The sequence below is a fragment of the Bos javanicus genome, chromosome 10, assembly GCF_032452875.1.
Source record: "Bos javanicus breed banteng chromosome 10, ARS-OSU_banteng_1.0, whole genome shotgun sequence".
NCBI classification, from domain to species: domain Eukaryota; kingdom Metazoa; phylum Chordata; class Mammalia; order Artiodactyla; family Bovidae; genus Bos; species Bos javanicus.
The window spans coordinates 9,315,602-9,333,774 of NC_083877.1; the positions used below are offsets into that span (position 1 = coordinate 9,315,602).

General features: G+C 35.0%; 1 protein-coding gene across 2 annotated transcripts in view; it reads right to left on the bottom strand.

Annotated features, from left to right (window-relative positions):
- The window catches only part of AP3B1 (adaptor related protein complex 3 subunit beta 1), a 235,658-nt gene that overhangs the window by 192,025 nt on the left and 25,460 nt on the right, over positions 1–18,173 (bottom strand). For both annotated transcript variants that reach the window (XM_061430031.1, XM_061430032.1), the window contains exons 2-3: positions 14,591–14,666; positions 400–474 (exon numbers count right to left, since the gene is read on the bottom strand). In XM_061430031.1, the coding sequence (XP_061286015.1) occupies positions 400–474; positions 14,591–14,666 (151 nt within the window). The remainder of the gene's footprint in view (positions 1–399; positions 475–14,590; positions 14,667–18,173) is intronic.

Genomic DNA, 18,173 nt, shown 5'->3' on the forward strand with positions numbered 1-18,173 from the left:
GTCTACCAGAACTAAGATGCTCCAGGAAAAGCACTAGATTTGGAGTCCTAACACCTGGATTCAGTCTCTGCCCTGATTAGGCCTGGACATACAGTACTTTAAAATCAAGTCCCAAGAGCAGAACTTCAACAAAACTAGCTTCTAAGAATACTTAGAAAGTTACCATCCTTAACCAAGATGAAGTAATCTCAATTTTACTTTTCACATTCTCCAGGAAAATTCCAAGCTAAGATTATGTCTACTTTATATTCAATTCCACCTATTAAGATTCTGGACATTTTATTTGTATCGAAAATCTAGTGACACTTAAATATCTTATGTTGTATTTCAAAGTAACTGAAAAGTATATGATTCTATCACAACAAAAGGAATCATGAAAATTATGAATCAAAACAGTACCTCAATATTTTTACTGGCCACATTCTTCACAACAGCAGGAAATAGTTCAGATGCATTTTTCCCTTTTGCAATCATCTGAGGAATAAAAGTAGAATATAAGAGCTCAAACTTTTAAAAAATTAGTCATTTGAAAACAAAACATAAATTCTACATACATATAATATTTAGAAGATAAGCTACAGAAACAAGTTAAGCTATAGAATTAACAAGCTTAACTCTTTTTGAGTCATCTTACTTAGCCCAACTATCTGCACCAAAGAACAATCTCTTGTGAATCAATATAAATACACAAATACATAGACATATTAGGGAAGAAACACAGTAATTTAAGACATACAATATTTATAATAGATTTCTATGGTTAATGGCATTATAAACATTTTCAAATATTTGTACTCTAACAAGTTTTTACATTAAAGATATAATACATTTACAGTGGGGTGGGGGTGGAGAATAAATGTTATTCTAAACAAACTACAGTCATTCTTTCTCCCTTTTTTTTTTTTTAAATAGATTCCCCTACTTCTCCAACCATTTTCTTCAAAGCTCCCTTCACGAGGTCCTCTTCCTTTCCTCATTAAAGTTAGGTGTACCACCATATTTTCTAAGAGAAAAAACAAGATTCAATTCACCCTCCTGCGTTAACTTCTAATTTTTTTACAAAGTCTTTGCTATATACCATATCTAAGGATAAAAGGATATAAGGTGTTTAGTTTTATAAATTTACAAAAACATTTTATAAATACTATGTGACATTTTAAACAATATTAATCTCAGTTAATAATCTCTCAAAAGATTTTCTACATGACAGCTTTAGAAAACTCTATTATAAGCTAATCTTCATTTTCTATTTCTTTACCTGTGAAATTTCTTGTTTTGTGAAACCTTCTGAGGATTAAAGAAGGTTCATAAAGTGGTGCAGCTAAAGTATTTTTATGCGATTTTTACAATTTTCTTATCTGTAAAATAAGGAGAGAGGGATTCATGTTCTCTAAGATCCCTTCTTTCAGTCATTCAATAATTACCTAAGTCAGATATCCTCTTCTATGATACCCTATTCCAAGGCTTCCCCAACTTTAGTCTACAGAATGCTATTCAAAAAGATGTTACTACATGAAGGAGAAAAAAAATCCGAGAGTCAAATACATTCAACAAACATTCGCCAAGAGAACATTACATGCCAGGAACTATTCTAGGCCTTGGGGGTAAAACCGTGAACAATACAAAGTCTTTACCCACTGGATTATTCACAAGTGCTCAATTGTGTCTGTCTCTGTGCGACCCTGTGGACTGCGGGTCTGCCAGGCTCCTCTGTTCATGGGATTTTGCAGGCAAGAATACTGGAATGGGTAGCCATTTCCTCTTCCAGGGGATCTCCCTGATCCAGGAATTGAACCTGAATCTCCTGCATGGCAGGCAGATTCTTGACCTCTCAGTCAGCAGGGAAGCCCCTCACCCATCTGAGCTTACTTCTAATGGGGGTGAGGGACAAAAACAATGCGAGGATAACAGTGCTATGAAAAGTTAAAGCACTGCAGGAGAAACCAAAGTGCCAGGGTTAGGAGTGGGAGTTGTTCTTTTGTGTTTTGGTTAGTTTTTGCATGGTATATATTTTTCCATCTTTCTATTCTTTATCTTTACATTAAGAGTGGATTTTTCCTAGAGAACATATGGTTCCATCTTGACACTTTGATCCAATATGACCGTCTCTTTTCGTTGGTGACAGGAGATGAGTACTGATGCACTTAGATTCAGCTCTACCACTTTATTCATCATTCCTTATTCCCTGTGCTTGTTTTGTCCTGACTGCCATTACTCTCATGATTCAGACATTTTTTTTGGTATCCAATAACCTAACTTATATTTTTATTTTTACATTGACTATTTGGCAATTAACTTTTTGTGTAATTTTTATTGGTTCTTCTAGAAATTATGAGATAATTACAAAGATGCACAAACACAGTTTACAGATACATAGATAAGTAAGTCAAGGTATGTCAAACCTTCTACGGTCATCTCAGAGTTTATATTTTATAAGTTACTAGGTTATACGAGTTCTTTATATATTCTGCAAAGTCTACATCAGCTATGATTAAAAATATTTTCTCCAGTGGGTTGCCTTCTCATATGGTTGACAGTGTCATTTGATGCACAGTTTTACGTTTTGATATAGTCTAAACGATCAATTTTTTCTTTTTGCTCACCTTTTGATGTCATATCCAAGAATCCTCTGACAAATCTCATGTCATACCCTGTGTTTTAGCTCTTACATTGAGGTCTTTGACTCATTTTTTAACTTATTCTATATATGGTATTAAGTAGGGGGTCTAAATTCATTCTCTTGCATGTGGGTTTTCAGTTTCCAAACACTATCTGGGGAGATTCTACCCCCACTGAATGGTCTTGCACCCTTGTTGAAAATAATGTGGCCACATACATGAAGTTTTTCTTTTAAGGCACTCTATGTGTGTGTATATATATATAAATAAATATATACACATTTATATATATGTCTGCCTTTAAGCTGGTACCACACATTTTTTTAAATTTAATATATTTTATTTAACTTTATATATCCAAAATACTAGAATTTCTTTAAAAATGTTTCACTGACTTCTAGCTCCCATGGTTTTTGATGTTGATTTTTTTTTGTTTTGTTTTGTTCTTGATGGTTTTGATGTTGATATGGAGTTGTTCAAATTACTGTTCCCTTGTATGCAATGTATTTTTTTCCCCAAGTACTTTCTAAATTTTTTCTTTATTGATTTCCAGTTTAACTGCTATATGTTTATGAATGGTTTTCATTCAGTTTTATCCTGATTGGGGTTCAAGGAGTTTCTTTTATTTACAAACTTAAGTCATACATCAAGTCTGGGGAGTTTTCAACAAGTATGTCTTCCAAGTATTTTTCCTGCCCTAAAAAAATGTTAGATGGACATATATATTGGATATTTTTTACCATCCAACAAGACCCCAAGGTTTTGTTCCCTTCTTTTTAATCTCTATTCAACAAATTGACTACTTTCTAGTGATTTCAACTTCTGACATATCGATTCTGCTATTCAATCCAAGACATTTTTGATTCCAGATATGACACTATATCCATGTCAGAAATTTCAACAAATTTCTACATGATGTAATTAACTTGAGATATTTTGGAAAACTATTTACCTATGAGCTATTACCTGGGGAATAAGTAGACACAGGCTATCCCTTTTCCTAGAGTAACTTACGGGAGGAGAAGGGGATGACAGAGGATGAGATGGTTGGATGGTATTACGACTCGATGGACGTGAGTTTGAGTAAGCTCCCAGAGTTGGTGATGGACAGGGAGGCCTGGCGTGCTACAGTCCATGGGGTCACAAAGAGTCAGACATGACTGAGCAAGTGAACTAAACTGAGAGTAACTTACCATCCAATCATAAGTGGCTTTAATATTTCTCACTACTGAGGTATAGAACAAGAGAAATATTTAGGTATTTACCCATCTTTTTGTTAATTTTTCCTTTTTATTTAAAAAATTCCAGATTTATTGATATACTGACATAACTAAGATCAAGGTGTATAATGTGATGATTTGACTCATGTATATACTGCAAACTGGTACCACAATAAGGTTAGTTAGCACCTCTATCTATCACCATAAAAAAATTATGTTTCTTTTTGTGGTGATAGATCTACTCTCTTAACCACTTTCAGCTCTCACAAATGAGAGCATTCAGGAGCTTGCCTTTTTATACAGTATGTTACAGTTCACAAAAGACAGCAGTTGTTTTTGTTTTGTTTTTACTTCTTACATTTTCTTTACTACACTTTAACTAACTAAAAAGGATAATAACATGATCAAAAACATCATTTAAAAGCCTCTCAGACTCTATGGTAGGCAGCTTGAGACAGTTTCCAGTCATCCCTACCCACAGTATACACACTCTCATTAACTACTCTTATTGAATACAGGCTAGACCTAGTGACTTTTTTTAAAAAAACTTTTTATTTTATATTGGAGTATAGCTGATTAACAATGCTGTGATAATTTCAGGTGGACAGCAAACAGACTCAGCTATACATGTATACATTCACTTCCCAACTCCCCTCCCATCCAGACTGCCATGTAACACTGGAGCACAGCTCCCTGTGCTATACAGTAGGACCTTGTTGGTTATTCATTTTAAATACAGCAGTGTTGGTACCACACATTTTGATTACTGTAGCTCTGTAGTAAGTTTTGAAATCAGAAAGTGTGAGACTTCTAAACTTTATTCTTCTTTTTCAAGACTGTTTTGGCCAAGGACTTCGGTCTAGTGGTTAAGAATCCACTGTGCAATGAAGGGGACTTGAGTTTGTCCCTGGCCAGGGAATTAAGATCCCACATACTGAGGAGCAACTAAACTGCAAACCACAAAAGAGAGTCCATGTGTCGTAATGGAAGATCCCACATGACGCAACTAAGACCCAATGCAGTCAAATAAACAAATATGCACGCGTGTGTGTGTGCACGTGTGTGTGTACAGATTTTTTTTTTTCTTTTGGAAAAAACATCCCTGGGATTTTGATACGAACTGCACTGAGTATGTAGATAACTTTGGGGATATTGTTATTTCAATAAGAATTCCAATCAATGAACATGGGATATTTTTCCATTTATCTGTGTCTTAATTTCTTTTAGCAACATTTTAGTTTTCAAGGTACAAATACTTTGTTTCCTTGGGTAAGTCTATTCCTAAGTATTTTATTCATTTGGATACTACCATAAATAAGACTGCCTTCATAACTTCTTTTTAGGACTGGTGATTGTTACTGTATGGAAACACAACTAATTTTTATGTGTTAATTTTCTATCCTGCAACTTTGTTGAATTTGATTATTAGTTCTAAAAGATTTTTTGTGGCATCTTTAGGTTTTCTAAATATAAAATCATGGTGTCTTCAAACAAAGATAATTTTGCTTCTTTTCCAATTTGGATATCTTTTATTTCTTTTTCATGCCTAACTGTCATGGCTAAAACTTCCATTACTATGCTGAACAGAAGTGGGGAAAGTAGGCAGTCTCGTTTTGTTCCTGATCTTAGAGGGAAAGCTTTCAGTCTTTTACCACTGAGTATGAAGTTAGTTGTGAACTTTTCTTTAAAACACTTTAAAACACGGAGGTAGTTTTTTTATTACTAGTTTGGTGAGTGATTTATCATAAAAGGTGCTGAATTCTGTCAAATGCTTTTTCTGTATCAATTAAAATAATCTTATTTTTTCCCCTTCTTTCTGTTAAAGTCCAACTGAATACCATGTAACATGTATGGCTAAGAAATAATTTATATCGGGAGGAGGGAGGAGGGTTCAGGATGGGGAACACATGTATACCTGGGGCGGATTCATTTTGATATTTGGCAAAACTAATACAATTATGTAAAGTTTAAAAATAAAATAAAATTTTAAAAAAAAAGGAAATAATTTATATCAATAGCTCCAATTAGAAATTTGAAGAATTTTATCCATCAAAAGAAGGTTCAGATTTGCTCATTATCCCAAAAAGACAAGCAAACTAATCTGAGAAAGACCTTTAACATCCAACACTTAGTAAAAGAAAATACATCAAAGATTTCGATACACTGAAATATTCCATTCCTTCAAGGACTCGGAATAATCAACTCATCAGTATTTTAGCTAAAAAACGTATTACAAGTTCACTACATGAAGCAATACATTTCAAATTCTTAGTTCACATTTCATCAAACCAAGATAAAGTATGAATATGTGCTTTAAACATTAGACATACATTTTTAAAAAATATTAAGAAAAATAACATATGTATGTTTCAACTTGAGTCCTGCAGTGTAATAAGTGACCACAAGATTTTGAAGTAGGTAGTTTTTCTTCCCTAAGCATGCTTTGGCATACATGAGACTTTATTCAACATATGAACCATTGGAAACATTTCCCCACGATTCTAAATAAGCCTCAGGTATTACCAAAGAAAGATAATAAAATGAACTGAGACTATCATTATGGTTTCTTGCTGATAGATACTGCTCACGAGATTCTCTGTTGAACTGCAGGGCTACCGACTATGAAAGATAGTCAGATGTGCACTGCCAGCATTTTGATATATATCAGAAAGTAACGTAAAACAAATATATAACATTTAAAATTTTGGCAAATTAAAATTTAGAAATGTTTAAATGTTTTTAACTATAAAGCTAAGGTCTTAAAACTACCCTGTATACAATTATATGAGGTGATAAAACCCAATATTCAGGGCTCATAAAATCTAAATTATGTAGAGAAATGTAAATATTGAAAATTACATTTAAAAAAATAAAGAAAATTTGAAGCCAATATAATACTCTACTAATTGGCCTCTAGCAAACTACTTCTACCCAACAGATGTTTTGAAATGATGCATAAATGTATATACATGAACATAACATTTAAAAATGATTTTTAAAGCTTCCACAAAGAAACATGGTGCTAACTAGAAATCACACTAAAAACTGGACAAAAGTAAAGATAAACAAATAATTTTTATAATACACAGTGGAAAAAATTTCAAGAAAAACAATTACTAGTTATATAATAAAAGAAAAAATTAGCAACCAATAATTGCGAGTTTAAGAGTGAAATACAAAGGGAAATATCTGACAGAGCTACTGTGCTATGGCTTTGATTTTCTATTTTCTTCTCCAAAAGTTAAGTTAGAAAAGATTTGTGGTGATGAACAATTTCTCCAAAAAGAAGCTAGGTGAATTAATTTTGGAAGCACTTCTTGAATCAAACCAACCCATGCCCTTACTGAATTTTTAATTTTCTGTTAGTTTAATATTAAAACAAAATTAAAAGATATCTTTCCCCATAGAACGTTAATATGTCAAAAGCTGTACTGTCCAAATGTGTTTCTTAAGCTAGTACACACTACTACTACTACTACTAGTGTTTTAAATCGGGACATGGAGTTTCTATTGTGAACATATAAGAAAAATTAATATTCTTTTTAAAGGCCTTTTTTCTTTTAACCACTCAAGAAATATTTTAATTTTATGGTTAAAGGAAAGTGATAGGTAATACCCGTCATTTTATTTTTTCTAATTACTAACAAGAGATAACTTATTTTATTTGTTGTTAGTCGTTCAGTTGTGTCTGACTCTTTGTAACCCCATGGACTGTAACTCGCCAGGCTCCTGTGTCCATGGAATTGCCAGGCAAGAATACTGGAGTGGGTAGCCTTTCCCTTTTCCAGGGGATCTTCCTGACCCAGGGATCGAACCAGGTCTCCTGCATTGCAGTCATATTCTTAACTGTCTGAGACACAAGGGAAGTCCTTTTATTTGTTGTAGCAAATTCCTAAATGAAAACTGGGCAAATAGTATCATATATGGCCAGCTGCAACCTACTGCCTTGACCTTCATTCCTAGGGTTTCTTTGTTGCTATGACTCTTGATTAAGTGGCCTTGGGTTTACTTTTTAATTTTCCTAGTCATCAGTAAGTTCACTTGTATGACATTACTGCCAAATGAGAATAGTTAAATTACTGTAAATTAATACGGATCATCAAAAAAGCGAAAGCTCCAGAAAAACACCTACTTCTGCTTTATTGCCTATGCCAAGCCTTTGACTGTGGGGATCACAACAAACTGTGTTAAATTCTTCAAGAAATGGGAATACCAGACCACCTGACCTGCCTCCTGATAAATCTGTATGCAGCTCAAGAAGCAACAGTTCGAACAGGACATGGAACAACAGACTGGTTCCAAATTGGGAAAGGAGTACATCAAGGCTGTACACTGTCACCCTGCTTATTTAACTTATAGAAGAGTACATCATGAGAAACACTGGGCTGGATGAAGCACAAGCTGGAATCAAGATTGCTGGGAGAAATATCAATAACCTCAGATATGCAGAGAGTTCCAGAAAAAATACTACTTCTGCTTTATAACTACTTCTGCTTTATATCTACTTCTGAGACTACAGGTATGGCAGAAAGCAAAGAACTAAAGAGCCTCTTGATGAAAGTGAAAGAGGAGAGTAAAAAAGTTGGCTTAAAACTCAACATTCAGAAAATTAAGATCATGGCATCTGGTCCCATCACTTCATGGCAAATAGACGGGGAAACAGTGACAGACTATCTTGGGGGGCTCCAAAATCACTGCAGATGGTGACTACAGCCATGAAATTAAAAGACACTTGTTCCTTGGAAGAAAAGTTATGACCAACCTAGAAAGCATATTAAAAAGCAGAGAGATTACTTTGCCAACAAAGGTCCATCTAGTCAAAGCTTTGGTTTTTCCAGTAGTCATGAATGGATGTGAGAGTTGGACCATAAAGGAAAGCTGAGCGCCGAAGAATTGATGCTTTTGAATGGTGGTGTTGGAGAAGACTCTTGAGAGTCCCTTGGACTGCAAGGAGATCCAACCAGTCCATCCTAAAGGAAATCAGTCCTGAATATTCATTGGAAGGACTGATGCTAAAGGTGAAACTCTCGAATACTTTGGACACCTGATGCGAAGAACTCACTCATTATAAAAGACCCTGATGCTGGGAAAGATTGAGGGCAGGAGGAGATGGGGACGACAGAGTATGAAACGGTTGATGTCAGAGATGGCATCACTGACTCAGTGGACATGAGTTTGAGTAAGCTCTGCGAGTTGGTGATGGACAGGTAAGCCTGGCATACTGCAGTCCATGGGGTTGCAAAGAGTCAAACATGACTGAGCAACTGAACTGAACTCAACTGAATGTGATGTAGCGTTGTGCCATGAAGAAAACCTTATATTTATAGACATTTACTTATGTTCATTGAATTTATCTTATTAAATATCATTACCATTTTAAAAAATTGAAATACAGTATTTAATAGCAATCAAAGATACAAAATATTTAGAATAACTATTAACAACAAAAAAAAACAGAACTTAAAATTTTACACTAAAAACTATACTATAGTGTTGATAGAAATTAAAAATAACAGAAACAAGAGAGAGAATTACGATCATGGGTCATAAGACAAAATGATGTCAAAAGTCAATTGATCTATAGATTTAATGCAGTCGTATCTGACTCTCTGCGATCTCACAGACTATACAGTCCATGGAATTCTTCAGGCCAGAACACTGGAGCGGGTAGCCTTTCCCTTCTCCAGGGGATCTTCCCAACCCAGGGATCAAACCCAGGTCTCCTGCATTGCAGGCAGATTCTTTACCAGCTGAGCTACTAGGAAAGCCCAGTTTAATAAATTTCATTATAAATCCCAGTAAGATCAGTCCTGGGTGTTCACTGGAAGGACTGATGCTAAAGCTGAAACTCCAATACTTGGCCACCTCATGCAAAGCATTGACTCATTGGAAAAGACCCTGATGCTGGGAGGGATTGGGGGCAGGAAGAGAAGGGGACGACAGAGGATGAGATGGCTGGATGGCATCACCAACTCGATGGACATGAGTTTGAGTGAACTCCGGGAGTTGGTGATGGACAGGGAAGCCTGGTATGCTGCGATTCATGGGGTCGCAAAGAGTCGGACACAACTGAGCGACTGAACTGAATGAACTGAACTGAAGGGTTTTTTTGGTAGAAACTGACAACCTTTCAAAATTTACAAGGAAATGCAAAGGATATAGCATAAACAAAGCTTCTTTTTTTTTAAGGAAGACTTTCAGTACTTTATTTTAAAGCTACAGAAATCAAGGGTGAGGTATTGGTAAACTGAGGGCCACAAAGACCCATGAACCAGAAGAGTTCAGAAGTGGGTCCACAAATACACAGTAAACTGATTGTCATTTGAGGTTGAAATTTGGTTGGGAAAGGATAGTTTTTTAATAACAAACATTGAAATATTTAATAAAAATGGAGGCAAATTAGATATACATGTGTTAAAAAAACATTCGTCTCTTAATCTCACATCATACATAAGAAATAATGCAAACTAGATCTCAGACTTATACATAAAGGCTAAAAATGAGAGGGGAGATCTTTGCAATGAGGGGAGATCTTTGCAATAAAGGAGCAGGCCAAGATGGCTTAAATAATAACTCATGCTCTGAATCTAATAAAAAAAACCTCAACACAAGACAAAATGAAAATTATAATACAACTTCACTTAAATATATAGATATATATCTACTTGAATTCCGCAAGAGTAAAATATCACAAATATTTCCATTAAAATCAGAAACATCACAGTGTTGTCTTCTACCATGCCTACTATTGAACATCATAGTGTAACTTAATTCATGCAAAGAGAGAAGAGAAACGAGTAAGAGATAAAAATATTTGAAAATAAATCTGTCATAACTTCTGGATAATGCAATTAACTATACAAAAATCAAGCAAAGAAACCAAAAAACTATCAGATTTAAGAAAAGTTCACTGAGAAGGTCAAATACAAGAACAGAAAAGTCATTTGTTCTCCTATACACTAGTAATAATTTTGAAAATATAACGAAAGGGACCATTCATAATGGCAAACGAAACTGAAAAGTACGTAAGAACGAATCTAGCAAGGAATGTTCAAGATTCCTTATGATTAGAAACTATAAGACATGAATATAATGCTACTGAAAGACAGGAAAAGAGTGGAGATGGAAATACACAAATTCCTATTACCCTAATCAAAATCCAAAAACAATTAACAGAACTTTACAATTTAATCCTAAAGTATACCTGGAAGATGAAATTTTTACTTTGTATATCTCAATATTATTTGAAAATTTACAAATACCTATTTGTGTCACTTGTCTAATAATTTTTTTCCAGGTCTATGGAGATATAATTGACATAGAATACTCTGTAAATTAAAGGTGCCAACAGGTACAAGAAAAAGATGTTGTTCAACATCAGTCATTATCAAGGAAATGTACATCAAATCTACAATGAGGTTACCACCTCAAACCTCTTAGAACTGCTATGAACAAAAAGACAAGACATAACAGGTGTTTGTGAGGATGTGGATAAAGGGAAACACTGTGCACTGCTGGTAAAGTAAACTGGTAATGTGAGCTATACCTTACATCTTTCTTACAAACACACACATCTGTGTTGTATATAAAATGGGATATTATTCAGCCATGAGAAAGGAAGAAATTCTGACATTTTTAACAATATGGATAAATCCTGAGGACATTATACAAAGTGTATACAAAGTGAAGGAATAATTTTTAATTAATAATCATTTTCCTACAGTTGTTGATCAAGTTCCAAATTTATATTTATATAAACTTCCTAATAAGAGAAAGTCTGTAACTACCAGACTAACTACTACCATAGTTATATTTATACTTCTTTATGATGTCTATTTACATGTAAATTACATTTATAACACTCAAGTAGTCTAGATTGTTGAGAATATCCATTTTATTTATCAGTTTGAAACAGGAATACAGAAAAAAACTACCAAATATATCATTTTCATATTTAGGAATTTCAATAGCATCCTCAGACTTAGTGAAATAATTTACCTTAGAGGGATGTAAAACCAAAATTCAGTGAAATAATTAAGAGTACTGCCTGCTTTATATGGCACTGCAGGACTGTATCCTGCAGGTCTGCAAGCTGAAACCAATGTAAAGCAATCTTGACAACTGGATCTGTAACTTATAAGAATTTTATAAAAAACATTTAATACTCTCTTATTACTGTCAGAAAAATATAGGTAGGAAAATGAAAAATGATAAAATTAACATTTATTTAATATACTGTACCATAAAACATCAGAGTCATTGAGAATTAACTGATCAGGAGTAGTCTGAATGGACCTGCCTTATTCTCATCATTTGAAGTATCAAGCAAGCGTCTTTAGGGCTTCCCACGTAACGCTAGTGGTAAAGAATGTGCCCTCCAATGAAAGAGACATAAGAGACTTGGATTCAATTCCTGGGTTGGGAAAATCCCCTGCAGGAGGGCATGGCAACCCACTCCAGTATTCTTGCCTGGAGAATGCCATGGTCAGAGGAGCCTGGTGGGCTAAAGTCTATGGGGTGGCAAAGAGTTGGACACAGCTGAAGCGACTGAGCATGCGTGCATGCAAGCATCTTGTATATTCCTTGGTAAATTAATTCTAAGTCTGGATCAGCTTCCAAGGTTGTGTCATTGGTACTTCTAATGTGGTGAATTATCTCCTAGAGTTCCTCTAATGTGAAGATTTTGGCAGCATCACTTCCTCTGGCATATCTTCAGCCTTTTCATCACAACCATTTTCCTCATTTATGTTGAAAAGCCTACCTTACTGAAGTGCCTCTAGCTACACGTTTGTCCATGCTCAGTCATGCCTGACTCTGCAATCCCATGGACTGTAACAGCCCGCCAGGCTCCTCTGTCCATGGCATTTCCCCGGCAGGATTTAGAGTCTCTCCAAAAGTGGCGGCATCAGCATGCCCACAGTCACCAACTTCTCCACAATTCCAGTTACATTCTACCTGAATTTCATTTCTAGTGTTATCACTTTTCATTTCCTTCCTGCATTTTTATCTTTGTTGATCAAATTCTTCTTTTAATCATTCATTTTGGTAAAATGTCAAGTGGGCTTCTCACTGGTAAACAAGGAGGGATCACTACTGCATGCTTTGCAGTCTGTACACAAGCTGAGCAACACACACAGTGACCAACTGCTAAAAATAACTTTGAAAGAAGTGACATGACATACGCATATTTGTTATATATATAGTGAGTTGAGGACTGGAGAGTTAATGATGAAACAGTATGCAATTACTAAGTCAATGTACCATGATAACTGAAATATAAACCTATTGTGAGGAGACTGGCGTTATTTAACTAAACTGTGGTGACTGAATTCAAATCCCAAAGCCATGTAAAGCAAAGAACTACCTCTCCATAAACGCTATTATTATATGGTATAACATTGCGTGTGTGCTCAGTCACTCAGTCGTGTCCAACTATTTGTGGCCCCACAGACTGAAGTCTGCCAAGTTCCTCTGTCCATGGGAGTTTTCAGGCAAGAATACTGGACTGGGTTGCCATTACGAACTTCAGGGAATCTTCCTGACCCCAGGGACCAAACCTGTATCTCCTATGTCTTCTGCATTGCAGGTGGATTCTTTATCTGCCGAGCCACTAGGGAAGCCTTGGTTTAACATGAACAAATGAAAAATTTACCAAAAACTCTTCAACCTTTTCCTCCATTACCAAGTGACATAAATCTAAATAAAAGAATCAAGCAAGTTCTACAGGTATAATTAGTCCTTGACTTTTACATATTGGGTTTTCACAACAACAAACTTTTGAACACAGTAAATTCATATCTATAATCATCCTTCGTAAATGGGATTTGGATTTTAGAATGGAGATTTCAGACTCTCATATGGTGGCACTGTCTGCTGGAAAACAGTACTGTTTCAGCTGTATTTACACCCTACTACAGTAGAGTTTATTTTTGCAATTACGTGAATTTACTACATTTTGACCTGATACAAAAAGTTCTGGAAAACAAAATCAGCAATGGTGGTGAAAAAAGCAAAGTAGTAGTAAGAAAGACAAGGTCTGACAAATTTAATTCCACTGAGACAAGCAGACTCTTTAGCATCAGATAGTCACTGAATTAAGCCAGTTTTTTTCACTGTCAGTACAAACAATCAAAAAAAAAAAAAAGGGCAAGACCCACACAAATTGCAAAAATATTTTTAAACATTATATAATCAGAAATTGCATTATATTTTTAATTCTGACAGTAGAACCCCTTACATAGTAATATTTTAGACTACTATCTGAATTTTGCATTACAAGAGAAAAGTAGAGAATGTTTTTACATCTATTAATATTCATTAGAAGTTCTATGCTGATAAACTGAATAAACCATTTGTATTAGTAGTAAAGAAATTTGAAGATCAGAAGAAAGCATGCTCACAATTTTTAGGTCATAGAATGACCAAAAAAATATCCTTTAGCTCATTAGTATCCCTCTTTGTAGGAAGTCAAAATATTGTAGTATATAATCTTACTTTCTCTTCAAGGTGATTAGCACTCTCTATTTGACAAAAGAAATATTTGAGAAACAGAAAAGACAGAATTAGAACTCAAGTTTCTGAATTTTGTTACTTCTTTACTTCTTCCAAAACATTTTAGACAGGAAATTCTAATAATAAAGGGTAAATGGGAATGCTTGATTTGGTATTTAACATATTCTACAATATATATTTTTAGCATATCACTACTTGTCATTTATTCAAAAGTCAAAATGATCTAATTATTTTACCTACCCCAACAATCCGTTTCATAGCATCCAATTTAGCAGAATCTTTGTTGCTCTCTAACATTTGCTTTAGATCTTCATTTCTACACACGAAAGAAAAATTGCATATTTAGATTTTATATGGCACAGGCATTAAAACATGTAATTTTAATAACATGATGTACATTACTACCAAATTATTTTCTTACTTGTAATTAAGTACATGTTTCTCATCTAACCCTACAAAATAATATCAAAGTGGTTAAATGGAATAGAACACTACCCTAACAAAGACATCTACAAGTTAAGTACAAATAAAAGTAGGAAAATCAGAACAAGACTCATGAAGTATGTCAATGTCAACATCTTGGCTGTGATGTTGTACTATAGTTTATCATTGAAGGAAACTGGGTAAAGGGTACACAGAATCTCTCTGTATTACTTTTTATACCTGTATATGAATCTACAATTATTTCAAAATCAGAAATTTAATTATAAAAAAGTTATATAACAATTATAACTCACTTATAAGATGGCACACCAATTTTTTTAAATGGTCAAAAAAACCTGAACAGGCATTTCACACACACACACACAAAAAGATTAGGAAAACTGTTAAATACTTAAGGTCATTAACTATCAAAAATGCAAATTTAATGAGAAACCATTACACATCCATGAGAATAGATGAAATTAAGACAATGACAATAACAAATATTGCCAAGGCTACGGAGCAACTAGAACTCTCATACACTGCTGGTAGGAATGTAAAAGAGTACAATCACTTTGGAAAATTGGGAGTTCCTTCCAAATTTAAACATAAACCTACTATGTGATCCAGTCATTCCACTTTCAGAGAAAGAAAAACATTCTACAGAATAACTTAAAGAATATTCACAGCAGCTTTATCCATAGCAAAAAACCCAGAAACAATCTAAATGTCCATCAGCAAAATGGGATTTAGCCATACACTGGAATATTACTCATGAAGGAAAAAGAACCAACCACTGATACATGCAATAATATGGATGAAGTCTCAAAATTATTATGTGACTGAAAGACACCAGACACAAAAGACCATAATTGAATTAATTTAAAGTTCTAGAAAATGCAGTCTGTAGGGACAGAACCAAGGTAGTGGATTCATAGGTAGAAGAAGAAATGGATAAAGGGACATTAGAAATTCCTTCCATAAGAAGATGGAAATGTTGTGTATCTTCTTAACTGTGGTAGTGATTTCACAGGTGTATACATCTGTCAAAAACCCATCTGCTGCTACTGCTGCTAAGTCGCATCAGTCGTGTCCGACTCTGTGCGACCCCATAGACAGAAACCCAGCAGGCTCCTCTGTTCCCAGGATTCTCCAGGCAAGAACACTGGAGTGGGCTGCCATTTCCTTCTCCAATGCATGAAAGCGAGAAGTGAAAGTGAACTCGCTCAGTCGTGTCCGACTCTTAGCGGCCCCATGGACTGTAGCCTACCAGGCTCCTCCGTCCATGGGATTTCCCAGGCAAGAGTACTGGAGTGGGGTGCCATTGCCTTCTCTGAAAACCCATCTAATTGTAATCTAAAATTGGGTAATTTGGTGTATGAGAATTATACCTCCATTAAAATGATATTAAAAAGTTTTTGTAGTGTTTTATTCACATGTGTGAATAAGATATAAATACTCCAAAAGATTAAAAGACATCTATCTGTTTCTGAGAAATACATTATTAAGGATCTGATAAGCCACCATTATACGTACTCTGAAATTAAGAGTATCACACTTAAGTCTCAATCTTACTCAAGAATTTAAATCACTGAACCTTATTTTAGGACAGCACTGAAAAATCCTCTTAAATGACTATAAAGATTGTAGTATTACAAACTATAACTAATCACTTTGTACTCGTTATCAGTTTATGATTAGCAATTTTTAATAGTTTCTACAACAAACTCTCCAGAAAAGAGATTTTAAAAATTTACTCCACACAGCTTCATGCAATACGGTTCAAGGTGCTCACACGCATGTGCGGACCCAAACGGAGCTTCTGAGATCAGAAGCTCTCTGATCTCAGCTTAAGCTTAAAAGTAGGTGAGAAGAGCCTCCTTAACTCCTCTAAATAGACATCCTTGACAAAAGTACTTTACATTTTACAAATTTAGGCCTAATACAGGCAGTAAGCACATACCAAGAATAAATGATTGATCATGTGTTATTATGAGCTGAGTTGTGTCCCTTCCAAAATTCCTGTGTTAAAATCCCAACCCTCAATATCACGGAATATGAATGTATTTGATGAATCATTGAAGAGGTTAATTAAATTAAAATAGGTCAACATGGGTGGGGCCCTCATCCAATATAAGTGATTTTTTATAAGAAGAGCAGGTTAGGACTGATTCACAAAGCCCAAAAGATGACCATGTGAGGGCACAGCAAGTAGGTGGCCATCTGCAAGCCGGGGAGAGAGGCTTCAGCGGAAACCAAATCTGCCAAAACTCTGATTTGCAATTTCTAGCCTCCAGGATCTGGGGAAATAAATTTGTGATTAGGCCACTGAGTCTGTAGTATTTTGTTATGGCAGTCCTAGCAAACTAATACTGGAGTTAAATGTTGCTATGCTATGCTAAGTCGCTTCAGTCATGTCCGACTCTGTGTGACCCCATAGACGGCAGCCCACCAGGCTCCTGTGTCCCTGGGATTCTCCAGGCAAGAACACTGGAGTGGGCTGCCATTTGCTTCTCCAATGCGTGAAAGTGAAGTCACTCAGTTGTGTCCGACTCCTAGCAACCCCATGGATTGCAGCCTACCAGGCTCCTCCGTCCATGGGATTTTCCAGGCAAGAGTACTGGAGTGGGGTGCCATTGCCTTCTCCGGAGTTAAATGTTACAAACTGTCATTGCAGGAAAAATAAATAAAGGCAATGAGATTTATTATGAAAAAGTTACTCTTCCTTTCCAAGCAGCTCATAAAATTAAATACAATGGTGACCACTAGCAAGACACAATAATCACAATAACTACTTTTCTCTAATTAAAAATATAGCTAGAAAACATACAAATAGTAAGAAAGTGACATATAAGAACTACATCTGAGGATATATAACAACCAAATATAAAATACTCCAATTGCTCACTGCAATGAATTCAGAATTCCTTCTTAAAACTCCCTGTTCTTTCACACTGCACTGTTAACTGAAAAGGAACAAAAATTCCTTTTGTTGAAATTTTTTGTGGCAGGACCCACAAATCAGGTTTTTTTCCCCCTTCTACTTTTTGCTATTTTCCTATTTTACTTACTGACCATGTAGGCTTTTATATTTTTTTAAAAAACCTAAAAGAAACCTTTAAAAACTTTTTGTAAGTAAGAACTTGAAAAAAGGTAAAGTGATTAGATAAGTAAACAGAAAGAGTGACCACACACGTACATGTCAAAAAAAAAAAATTCATTTTCTCATATCTGATCCCTTTTTTCCCCAAGAGTATTCTACCAATCTTCTCTACAAGTGTTATCTGGAGAGAAACATGAGCAATGAAGAATAATGAAGTGTCAATTTTCAGGACATTCCAACCTCCAACTCCAGGTGTAATCTTATTCACGGCCTAATGAAAACTTGGTTTGTTCCTTA